Source organism: Hemicordylus capensis, chromosome 2 (genome assembly GCF_027244095.1).
Source record: "Hemicordylus capensis ecotype Gifberg chromosome 2, rHemCap1.1.pri, whole genome shotgun sequence".
Lineage (NCBI taxonomy): Eukaryota > Metazoa > Chordata > Lepidosauria > Squamata > Cordylidae > Hemicordylus > Hemicordylus capensis.
This window is the reverse complement of record NC_069658.1, coordinates 190,250,194-190,262,959: the sequence shown is the minus strand read 5'-3', so window position 1 is coordinate 190,262,959 and position 12,766 is coordinate 190,250,194. Positions and strand designations below refer to the sequence as shown.

Below are 12,766 nucleotides of genomic sequence, written 5' to 3'. Positions count from 1 at the left end.
TGGGTTATTCTTCAAGGCGGAAGTTGAATCCAAACAAGATGGAGGTACTGTCTGTATGGGGTTGCCATCTGAGAGATGGTTCAGATTTGCCTGTTTTGGATGGGGTTACACTCCCCCTAAAAGATCAGGTTGGTAATCTGGGAGTGCTCCCGGATCCCAAACTCTCCCTGGTTTCTCAGGTTGAGGCTGTGGCCAGGAGTGCTTTTCATCGGCTTCGGCAGATACGGCAGATACGTCCATTTCTGGAGGCAAATGACCTTAAAACGGTGGTACATATGCTGGTAACATCTAGGCTTGACTACTGTAATGCACTCTATGTGGGGCTGCCTTTATACGCAGTTCGGGAACTACAATGGGTACAGAATACGGCAGCCAGATTGGTCTCTGGGTTTACCCCAAGGGACCATATAACACCGATTCTAAAAGAACTGCACTGGCTGCCGATATGTTTCTGAATGAAATACAAAGTACTGGTTATTACCTATAAAGCCCTTAACTCCTGTTAACTGCTATTTATCTGTTGTGAACCCTGTTGCCTATTAAGACCATTTGGAGAGCTCCAGTTATGGTTGTGCCAACTCATTTGGTGGCAACTAGGGAACGGGCCTTCTCTGTGGCTGCTCCAGGGCTTTGGACGGTGCTCTCTGCTGAAATAAGAGCATCTCCTTCTCTGTTTGCTTTAAGGAGGAACCTGAAGACATACCTGTTTCCCCAGGCTTTTAACGGAAATTTAAATTTTAAATTTTAACGTGTTATCTGTGATTTTAATCTGTTAAATATGAATTTTAATATTTTATCTATTAAATATGAATTTTAGATGTTTTATATTTTCTACTATGTTTTAATCTGTACACCGCCTAGAGATTTCTATATTCGGTGGTAGAGAAATTCAATAAATAAAATAAAATAACATTAAAATTATTTGTGCTGTTGACATTTCGTTCATCTTAATCAGTTCACATATCAGGAGGTTTCCCAAGAGGCTATGATATTTAGCCAAGCATCTGTTGCATGCACACTGGACACTTCCAGTCCGATGTGCACTGGGGTGGCAAGGAGGTACTCTGCCGCCCTGCAGGTCCATTTTTAAACACAACACCGGTGGGGGGAATTCAACAAAGGGGTGGGGGTAGGAGCATGCTCTCTGCTCCTCAAAGGTAACTCTCCCTGCCTTTGAACTGGCCATCGCTGCTTCCGTGCACATCCCTACTGAGAACCATACCATAGTGAAAGTGGGTTTTTTAAAAAAGAACATCTTTTTATTGTGTAGATTGTATTAAAGAATCCTCTCTAATAAAACGCTTGGTGTCCGTCCGTGGACGGACACCAAGCATGCGTTCGTGCCTGGCCTGTTCTGGGCATGCGCAAAGTGCATGCCCAGAACAGAGCAAGGCAGCCACGAACGCCGGCACCCGGAGGCCATGTTGGGTGGCCAGAAGCGGCCGCCCGGAAGAAGCCGGGTAAGCGGCGGCAGGGGACACTGGCCGAGGCGCAGCGGAGCCATGGCCGAGGCCTGGCCCTGCCGCCGCATACCTGGCTTCTTTGGGGCGGCCGCCTCTGGCCACCCAACATGGCCGCCGGACAAGGCGGCGGGGGAAGCTCAATGCGGTGGTGGGCCCGGGCACCTGTGGGCCCGGCGGGAGCCGCGGGCGGCGGTAGGTAGCGGGCCCGGCCGGAGCCGCGGGCGGTGGTGGGTGGCGGGCCTGGCCGGAGCCGCGGGCAGTGGTGGGTGGCGGGAGGGGGAATGGTGGCGGGGGTCCGGAGCGCACAGCTCCACTAGCGCCCGTTATCCAACGGGCTTACAAACACTAGTTCTCTATATTATACCACTGAAGAAAGCAAAGGTGCTGAAACGTGTCTGGTGTAGCTCCAAGAAGCATTAAACATATTTTCATCAGAGAAGTTACTACCTTCATATAGATTGTGCCCCAGTATAAAAGAACATTGACCACATCTTCCAACACTTGGTGGCACAGCACAATGGAAATTTGGGACAGATACATGGGACCTGAGTAAGGTCCATGTATAGACTTTGACTATATAGATCAAGATACATCTTTAAATGGAATTTCTGGACTTTTAAAGAGACTGTTTATATATTTATATACAGCTGTTATGTGTGTTTTTAGTGTGTGTTTATTAGATAGTTTTTTAAAGCAACTGGGATCAGTATCTTGATATTGATGAAATGACGTTTAATATTTATAGCTGATTAAATTGTGGGATCACATGATCCAATCTATCTATATATTTTGATTGTTTATATTTGGAGTTCTTTTCTGTATAATACAATCTGTTTCCTCACCACCACCCCTGCAGCAGCTACACTATGAGCCACCACAGCTATTCATTGTAGCGGGTGGTGGTGCCCACACCCGCACCCACCAAGATTTGGCACCCTAGGCCACTGCCTAGGTCCACCTAGTGCATAGGCCAGTCCTGCCTGCATTCATTTTTTAAACACTTTTTTTTGGTATTTCAATACAACTACAATTCATAATATATAATTTTTAAAAAGAAAATACACCCATATATACAAACCCTCCCTCCTCCTCCTCATCAGTTTTATTACGGCCATTGGCCAGCAGAAATGGTAGTAACAAATATACACAATACGTCAATAAAACAATGCTAAAACACAATATGACAGATTCTTCCCTCCTAATATTTTATCCTTCCCTCCTAATATTTTAATACTATGTTCTAAAAATATTATAAATAATATTTATTATATTATATTAAATGTTTTTAACATTTCTGTGCAAAAGTGGAAGGTGATCTGCAACCCACATGTCAGATTTCCACATTTTGATCCATAAGTCAGATGTACATTGGTATAGAGAGGGATGATGGGCGTTCTAGCTTCACCTAACAGTATATTGTCTTTGGCCTAATCTGTCTTCAGAAAATGGGAATGGCAGGTACCAGCTACAGATATACATAACAATGAAGTACCTAGTAGATGTGAAGAAGAGTGTTACAATGTTCATTGGTATAGAGAGAGATGATGGGCATTCTAACATCACCAAACAGGACATAGTCTTTGGCCTAATCTGTCTTCAGAGTTTTTCACTAATCATGTGTAAAGCAACCTGGGTGGGATTTAAACAGCAAAGGGGCGTGTGGGTGGTGATGAGGTACTGAGCCCTCCTCATCACTGGTTTTCCTGTTCTTAGCCTCTTCTTCAGGTACTTTCTCCCAGCTTGGGATGTAACTGTGGCAGGGGTGGGGAGAGGAATTTGGAGGATGGGTTACACTGGTCAGAATGCTCCCTGCCAATCTTTAATGTGCTAAATCATGCCCCCCCCCATTTTAGATATAATTGCTGCACACCCATCTTTGAAGATATGTGTAGTTGGGTCTTATGACTGAAAAGCCAGAAAACTTAGGGGGGAGATGATTTGTTCTTCCAACCAACAAGCAAACAGGCACTTTGGTAACTTGTTTTACTGCATGACAGGAAAAAACGTTCATGAGGGTATAGATCTGCCATGAAGAGTTATCCCACAACCAGCTTATTCTCCCCCTGGAGATCTGCCCAATGTTTTCAGATCACTCTACCACGGTCAGTTCTTGAATACTGGCTCTTTTGGAAACAAGTAACCGTATTCAAAACAGAACCCACAGGAGATGTGGAAGTTTGCTTGCTTGTCATGGGGACAATGGAGAAAGCCACAGGAATGGCTACAAGGTAATAGGCAAGACCTCACTACTTCAGGGGAAAACTCTGGGGGAAAGGAAAAATAGCATGCACTTGGCCTTGGAGTTAGGCACCCTTCACCCTTAGGTCATCTACGAATCCTCCCAACTATTTTGTCTGCCCTAGGGCATGTATGGCTGCATTTTCCAGCACCTCCACCTTCTGGCCTTCACTTCCTGGAATCACTACATTGTTTGCCATTGCTCGGGCCACAGTTGCTGTAGAGATAGCATAACGTACAGATAGCATAGGGGAGAAGTATGCTACCGCTCCTAGGACTTTCCTGGCCATCCACTCAACAGGCCGAGATTCCTGACGATCACACAACAGCACTCTATAGAAAGAGATAAAAACAGGAGATATGGAAAAAGAGTCAGTTTTCTATCAGTTTTGTGGGGGTGTCTTAACTGCTCAAAATGCCAACTGCATGGATGATACGCCACAGTTGAGATATTTCAGATTAGGGTCAAGCTATCATGGAGAAAGACAACACAGAGTGGGTGGATTTGGGTAGATGAGGTGGAGGAGACAGTGGAGGCGAGACCATATCTCAGAGGTTGGAAGTCTTTCAGGAACTGTGTGCCATGTCCTCAGGGGCAGCTTGGTGTTTTGTGTTAAGCAAAGCTGGCATCACTGCCTTGCTAGCCCCTCCCCGTATCAGCCAGGTCATGACACTGCCCACTGCAAACGTCACTCGCCACATCCCCAGCCACCAGATTCATTTTTGGGTGGAAACCTACACTGATTGCTGCCTCTATTCTTCACTGCAGCATTCAGCGCTGTTCTCCAGTTCTTCAGCACCGTTCTCCTGCTGATCTGTCTGTCTGTCTTTTAGCAAACCTTTATGTTTTGTCTCCTTCATTTCAGGAGCAGACAAAGCACAAAAATGTTGGAGATTCAGCTCCAGATGGCATCAACCTTTTGCAGCAGTAACCCCAATAACCACTAGGGGCATTGGCAGCAGAGATAGTCAGTCAGGGTCCATTTCCTGTTTATTTCTACCTCTGTGACCCTCTATGGATAGAATGTACTCAAGAACTTCCGGGGAGTGATGACTTCCTCCTACTCCTCCCTCTCCCTCTCCTTCCCCCTCTTCCCAGAATGCTTCTAGCTCTCTCTCTTAGAACTATGCTTCTATAGGTCTCTCTCTAACCACCATGTAGCCAGCAGTTCGATATAGGTCTTTCCTATCATCATTTACTTCTGAATAAAGTAGATCAGTACAACCTTAAGTTAATCTCCATGCTTTTCACTTACAAGCGATTGCCCCTGAGACTTTGTTAACTTCTGTTTGGGAATGAGTTAGCTCCTGAAATACTCTGCTATATAAGTAATTACCCCGAACAGGGTTACGGCCCAGCCCCTAACAGGGTTTTTTGGACTCAAAACTGTTCTCAGGATTGATAAAGGCACAGCAATAGTAACAAAGAGAAAGCAAGGATTCCAGCCAGATTATCCTCAGCATTCCCAAGCTGGATGGCTCAAACTACAGTGACTGGTAATCCTATACCATAAAACCCTTAAGCATGTGGCCATGCTGCCCGTGTCTTTTTGAGCTGTTCTGGGCATGTGTGGAGCGCATGCCCAGATCGGCCCAAAAAGACACGGCCGCCCAGAGATGGGCGGCCATGTTGGCCATGCAAGTGCTGCCGTGGCTGCCACGGCCGGCCGATTCCTCCTTCCCCGCTCCTCCCCCATGATTAAAGGCCTAAAAGGCCCCAAAAAATTGTGGCAAAAAATATGGCCGCCCAGACACGGGCGGCCATGTTGGCCCGAACGGCCCATTCACGTGCTGCCGCGGCCGCCTGATTCCTCCTTCCCCGCTCCCCCCCACATGATTAAGGGTCTAAATGGCCCAAAAAATTGCCGCTGCGGCCGCCGCCACCAACCGACCACCCACCCTCCCAGCTGGACAATTCCTCCTTCCCCACTCCCCCCACATGATTAAGGGCCTAAATGGCCCCCCCAAAAAGCCCCCGTGGCCGCCAACGCCAACCGACCACCCTCCCAGCTGCCCGATTACTCCTTACCCGGTAAGGAGTCCCTATTCTCAATAGGAGACAGGAGCTCGCAAACAGAGCTCCTCTCTTTGCAAAGCCTCAGCTCGAACTGCTGTTATGGACGCAAGGATGCAATAGGCATCCTTTGCAACCAAAACACCAATTCGAAGAGAGGCTTTGGATAGAGAGGAGCTCTGTTTGGGAGCTCCTCTCTCCTATAGACAATAGGTACTCCTTACCGGGTCAGGAGTAATAGGGCAGCTGGGAGGGACTCCTTACCGGGTAAGGAGTAATCGGGCAGTGGCGGCAATGTGTGTGTGGGGGAGCGGGGATGGAGTACTTGGCCAGCTGGGAGGGTGGGAGGGTGGGCGGTCGGGCGGCGGCGGCAGCAATTTTTGGGGGCATTTTGGCCTTAAATCGTTTGGGGAGAGGAACGGAGAAATCGGGCAGCTGGGAGGACTTACTTAATTGCAAAACTGAAAATCAATTAAGGCAATTTGAACAGTGCCTGGCCCGAAAACAACACACACATACAGTGACACAAGCACTCAAGCACTCCCCAAGTCCTCTACTAGCGCCCGTTAATTTAACGGGCTTAAAATCACTAGTTTCAGATAAAATGCTATCTGATGAGCCAAGGACTCAAAAATGTTCTGGAGGACACACAGAGACCTGGTGAGCAAGAAGTGGATGCAAGAAAGCTTTGGAATTCTCAAAATAAGAAAACTATTGGAATCCTTGGGATGCATGTAAGTATATAATTATATACTCATTTTATGGGCGTGGAATTGGCCAGTGAAGTTTGAGAAAGGCTGGATGCGCTTATAATCGCAAGAGCCCCAGTGATACAGTTTTTCTCATTCAAAAGCTCTGCAACTTAAAGCTAAATGAGAGACAAAATCCTACTGAAGAGATAAGCCAAATCCAGGATCTGGCAAAACAGCTTAAAGACAATCCTCAGTAAGGCTGCAATTGTGGGATTCATTCTAAACTCATTGCCTGAAAGTTATTAAACCTTGAGAATGGCAACTGACGTATCAGATGCATGTATAAATTTAAAACATATCTCTGGGCACTTGGTTGAACATTTTTGTAGAAAGCAAGAAATGCCTTCTGCTCCTGCAGATCATACAGTGTCCCAGTCAGGCAGCACAAATAAAAGGTGCTTTCAGTGTAAAGGCAAAAACCATTTGTATGCTAATTGCTCTTCTAAGTCGAGGAAAGCTGCTGCTAACAGAGACAAGACAAAAGAAATGACAAAGAGAGTTAAGATTCCCGATGTTACAAGCCATCAGAATTCCATACTAGGAGGAGATTCTCATAAAAAGAAGCACATAAAGGGCAGACCCAAGCTTAAAAGTTATAATACTATGATTTAAACCAATTAAAATGTATTTTGCATAGATTCTGGAGCAACGCAGAATCTTTTGAAAGATATTGAACTAGAATTGGACAAGGATTATGAAGTCCCATTAATCTCGCAGATGGTAGGCTCTTTCTGCTCAGGGGAGAGGTGTTGCAAAAGTGCACTGTAAGCATAGTAAGATGGACAATGTGTGGCTATTACTATTAAGGATCATTAGATGATAATTTGATTTCTGTGAAATATGGAGTTGGAAAAAAGATGCAGGGTTGAATCCAAAGACAAGCATTGTTATATTACAAATGGAGGTGATTTGATTATGGCTACAACTTGAGAGAGTGGGTTGTTTGAATTGGGCTCTATACAGGTGAAACTCGGAAAATTAGAATATCGTGCAAAAGTCCATTAATTTCAGTAATGCAAATTAAAAGGTGAAACTGATATATGAGACAGACGCATTATATGCAAAGCGAGATAAGTCAAGCCTTAATTTGTTATAATTGTGATGATCATGGCGTACAGCTCATGAAAACCCCAAATCCACAATCTCAGAAAATTAGAATATTACATGGAACCAAGAAGACAAGGATTGAAGAATAGAACAATATTGGACCTCTGAAAAGTATACAGTGTACTGTGCTTGATTGGCAGGCAAACTCGCCTGACCTGACCCCATAGAGAATCTATGGGGCATTGCCAAGAGAAGGATGAGAGACATGAGACCAAACAATGCAGAATTGCTGAAGGCCACTAATGAAGCATCCTGGTCTTCCATAACACCTCATCAGTGCCACAGGCTGATAGCATCCATGCCACGCTGCATTGAGGCAGTAATTGCTGCAAAAGGGGCCCAAACCAAGTACTGAATACATATGCATGCTTATACTTTTCAGAGGTCCGATATTGTTCTATTCTACAATCCTTGTCTTCTTGGTTCCATGTAATATTCTAATTTTCTGGGATTGTGGATTTGGGGTTTTCATGAGCTGTACGCCATGATCATCATAATTATAACAAATTAAGGCTTGACATCTCGCTTTGCATATAATGCGTCTGTCTCATATATCAGTTTCACCTTTTAATTTGCATTACTGAAATTAATGGACTTTTGCACGATATTCTAATTTTCCGAGTTTCACCTGTACATGAAAGAGCAAGTCTAGCAACAAGGTGCAATCACAAGTCATGTGACCTATTTTGGCACCGCTGCCTTGCTCATCATGATGTTAAAGTGATTCATGAGCTTGAGAAGGGGGAATTAAATACTTTAAAGTACAGCCATGCAGAGAGGCTGCATCCAGATGTGACCACTGCATTCGGACTAAAGCTGTGAAGCCTACCTATCATAAGAGAGAGGAGAAAATGTCACAGTGCCCCATTGAGTTGATTCATAGTGATCTTTGTGGTCCATTGGAACAAAGCACAGGTGGCAATTGCTACATACATTTATTGATGATTTTACAGGATTTGCTTATGCTTATACTCCGAAGGAGAAGTGTTTCAGAAGTTTAAAGAGTATGTTACACTGGTCAGTAATAAATCTGGAAGAATCCAGCCACTTGCTGCCCAATTGGGCAGCGTGGCTTTGACCAAGCCCCATGCACAAGGAGCATGAGGCAGGGATCGGAGACAATTGGCTCCGCATGTGGAGGGGGTGGGACTTATGGCCTACAATACTAATAGTTGTTTGGCATTTCTCCCTCAGTCCTTACTCAGCGAGTACAGACGTGTGTGTGCCTGCTCAGCTTTGCAAGCAAAGCCTGTGCTTGGAGCTCTGACATGGCAGTGATCTGGGTGGTGGCCTTCCTGAGCAGTGTGGGTGTCACATGTACACTTGGGGTTGGTGGCCCGTCCTGTGGGCGCCCTGGGAGCAGCAAGGAGTCTTTTTGGTGGCTGGGGTCCCCCCCACTCATTGCAGTTTGGAGGTGCTTGGGAGGTGGCGGGATCTGGTCCCGGCCCAGCACAGGGCTAGCCCCATTTTGCCTCAGGCGGAGGCCAGTTAGATTTCTTTGTGGGCTGGCAGAGTATCCCAATGGGTTTTAATTAAACACTTCAGGTGTCATGGGGGGAGGTTCTGCCTGGGCAATCCTCCCTTTTTTGTGCAACGGGCTGCATGCCCTGGCCAGCATAGGGCAGCCTACAGGTTTACCAGGCACTGGGGCAGCATGTGGTGGCTTGGTCGGGGGTATGAGCGGAGGTATTGCCCACCATGAACCCTGAGCAGGCAACAGGAACGAAAGTAGGCAGGACACGGGGTCCAGTGCCTGAGACCCCTTAAGTTCAATCTGTGGCATCCTCTAGTAAGGCTGTAACATTGGAAGATGGATGCCACTCACTGCAAACAATTACTGACCTGGCGGCTTAAAGTAGTCTCCAAGGTACAGGGGATGGTGCTGTAGCTCAGTGAAGAGCATCTACTTTGCATGCAGGGTGTCTGGGTTCATTCCCTGGAAGTAGCTCCAGGTAGGGCTGGGAAAGACTCTTGCCTAAAACATTGGAGAGTTGCCAGTTTATGCTAGCTTCCTGATTTCCTATGTTTCTGAGGTCGGGGGGCAGGGCCTGCTTTTTCTGAAGTCCAGCCCCGCGCTCTTCATCATTGCACATAGTGGTCAGAGTGTTGGACTAGGCCTGGGAAAACCCGAGTTCAAATCCCCATGCAGCCATAGAGCTCACTGGGTGACTGGGGCAGAGTCTCTCTGCTAACCTGTATCGCAGGGTTGTTGTGAGGCTAACCATACCTATGTGCACTGCTCTGGGCTCCCTGGATGCAAAGCAGAATATAATGTAGGAAGAGAGCTGGCCTTGTGGTAGGAAGCTTGAATTGTCCCCTTTGCTAAGTAGGGTGTGTCCTGGTTTGCATTTGGATGAGAGACTACATGTGAGTGCTGTTAAAATAAGACTGAGAGAGACACTCTGCCTGTGCCCTGGAAGAAGTAGTTGCCAGTCTGTGCAGATAAAGCTGAGCTAGATGGCCTGCTTTGGTGAAAGGCAACTTCACATGCTCCTAAACTACAACTGTTATTAGTTTCAAAGAATTAGTTATTAGTTTCAAAGAATTAGTTTCAATGTCATGACTGACATCCAGCCAACACAGTTTGTTTTGAATAATTTAGCAGAGACCTGAGCTGGGCCAGTGGATCTGATGCATGAAAAGGAGGGGTCGGTGTTACGCTTTTGGGGTAAGCTGAGAGCCTGTGGACGCTGGCTCTGCAAGGACCAGCACCAGGACCATTGGGCCTGAATTGTGAGAAGGGAGGAAGGTGACCAAGCCAGACACACTCTCTGGGGAGGCTGAGAGCCTGCAAATGGGGGGCTTTACTAGAAATGGCCAGATGCATGCTATAAGATGCAGGTCTGGCAAATAGGTCTGGGAGGAAAGCAGTGATGACTGCCAATTATTTGCAGAACAGATTGCTAACCAAAGCAATAGAAAAGACACCATCTTCTATATATTTAATTCTCTAAGACGTACCTATGGCTAATCCCATGCGTGACAGCTCTCGCGAAAGTTCGGAGAGCTGCTGGATAGCCATGGGTGGGAGGGAAGAAAATGGCAGCGGTGGTGGTGGTGGCTGCTGGCTGAAGAAAATGGCGGACCAGTTGCGACCAGGTAGCAGACGGGCGGCTTGCAAATGAGGAAAAGCAAGACAGCCACGAGGTTGTACAGCACCTGGACAAGGAAATAGAGGTGAAGGAACCCAGGAGCATCTCCTATTACCTTCGCATTCAAATAGAAAGAGAAGGGGATGGATCATACTTTCTCAACCAGAAACAGAAAATAAAGGATCTTCTAGAATGCCTGGGGCTGACAGATGCCAATGAAGTCAGAACTGTACACCAATGTATACAAATTTCCTGAAGCAAGATGGAGATAGTGACCCTTTATCAACCAACAACCAATACAGAAAAGAAATTGGCAAGCTTCTTTATATAGCTACAGTGACCAGGCCAGATAGCAGTGGGAATCCTGAACAGAAAAGTAAGTGCACCAACCAAGTATAACTGAACTGCAGTGAAAAGGCTGGGGAGATACTGGAAGGATTCTGAACACTATGCATTAGAGAATCTAGCAAGCAGCAATCCCAGACCCAGACTAGTGAGATACATGGACACAGATGGGACTGAAGACAAAGCTGATTGCAAGTACACCAGTGGACACCTGTTGTTCTATGGAGACGGAGTCGTAAGTTGGACTAGTCAGAAGCAGTCACTTGTTGCGCTCTCAACCACAGAAGCAGAGTACATATCAGCCACTGAATCATGCAAGGAAGCTGTGTGGATACACAAGTTACTGCTGGAGTTTGGGATGGAAGAACCAAAGCCTACTGAGATGTTTGAAGACAACCAAAGTTGTATTCAGCTCTCACAGATGGAGAAAGTAAAGTCTCGTACAAAGCACATTGTCACAAAGCACCACTATGTTCGAGATGCAAAAGAGAAGGGGATAGTCAAGTTGACATACTGCCAAACTGAAGAGATGGTAGTAGATGGATTGTCCAAGCCACTACCCAGAGATCAGTTCTAGATTTTCATGAGAAGATGGGAGTTGTGAATTGGTGGGACAGATAATGAGAAGGGATGTTGGAGATCCAGCTCCAGATGGCATTGATCTTTTGCACCAGTAACCTTAATGACCACTCACACACATGTTCATTTTTCCAGAGTGTTCAGGTGTTAGTTCAAGAGAGACAGCCATGGCCAGCAAGACTGCTGCTGCTGATCCTGGATATGCGACATGCCAGTTGAAGGCAGGCAGTGGACATCCAGATTGGTGGCAGCAGTCCCTCTAGCTATGCTGGCTGGCTGGCTGGCTGGCTCTCTCTCTCACACACACACGTGTTCATTTTTCCAGTGTGTTCAGGTGTTAGTTCAAGAGAGACAGCCAGCCAGGCCAGCAAGACTGCTGCTGCTGATCCTGGATGTCCATTGCCTGCTGTAGCAAGCAGCAACATGCCAGCTGAAAGCAGGCAGTGAGGCCCATCTGCCTCACAGTGTGGGTGTGGATTATGTCATAACCTCCCACAAGCCTGATCTCCTCTAGATAAAAAAAGGATCCTAGAAGCCTTTTGATCACACCCTTTTTACTGTGGAGTAATTAAACCAGAATAATTTCTTGTTCCCTGTTCTTCATTCTTGATGCTTATTGAGGATTAGAAACATTACATAACACTATTTGATGTATTACTAACAGTTGGTCATCGACCATAATAAAGCTCATCCATTTACTCACTCTCTGAGCCTCTTCTCATGATTATGGAGAAGGACTCCAGAGCGGGGTGCGGGGAGAGCAGGTTAAACTTACCCTCTCCGCAGACGATCCCACTTGCATTGCTGGATGCACTTCCTGTGTGCCCAGACAATTCCCTGTGTGCCCAGGCAGCGGGGAGGTCCGGGGGCCAGGATGTGTCACCCCAGTTCCCAGAACTACTAGGATGCACTGTTCAAATGTATGGTGCATAATGGAGATCCCCCTCCCCAGGCTCCCCGCAGTGTGGCAGGCGTGGCTGCAAGTAGCCAAAGCTGCCACAAGATCAAGAAATGGCACAAGATCAAGAAAAGCCCTTGCTCCCTTAATCTCGTTTAGTAGGGTGGCTATTTAGGTGGGTTTGCTGCTGTGGAGCTGCTGGGGTCGGACCGAAAACTGGACTGGGCTCCCTTACCCTGGACTGGGCTCCCTTACTCTGGTTTTGCTTACGTGTGTGA

General features: G+C 46.6%; 1 protein-coding gene across 1 annotated transcript in view; it reads right to left on the bottom strand.

The window, feature by feature from the left end:
- Nucleotides 1-2,578: 2,578 nt before the first annotated feature.
- The window catches only part of LOC128348212 (oxidoreductase HTATIP2-like), a 43,004-nt gene continuing 32,816 nt past the window's right edge, over nucleotides 2,579-12,766 (bottom strand). The window contains exon 6 of the mRNA XM_053303944.1: nucleotides 2,579-4,034. Coding sequence (XP_053159919.1) covers nucleotides 3,809-4,034 — 226 coding nt within the window. The 3' untranslated portion in view covers nucleotides 2,579-3,808. The remainder of the gene's footprint in view (nucleotides 4,035-12,766) is intronic.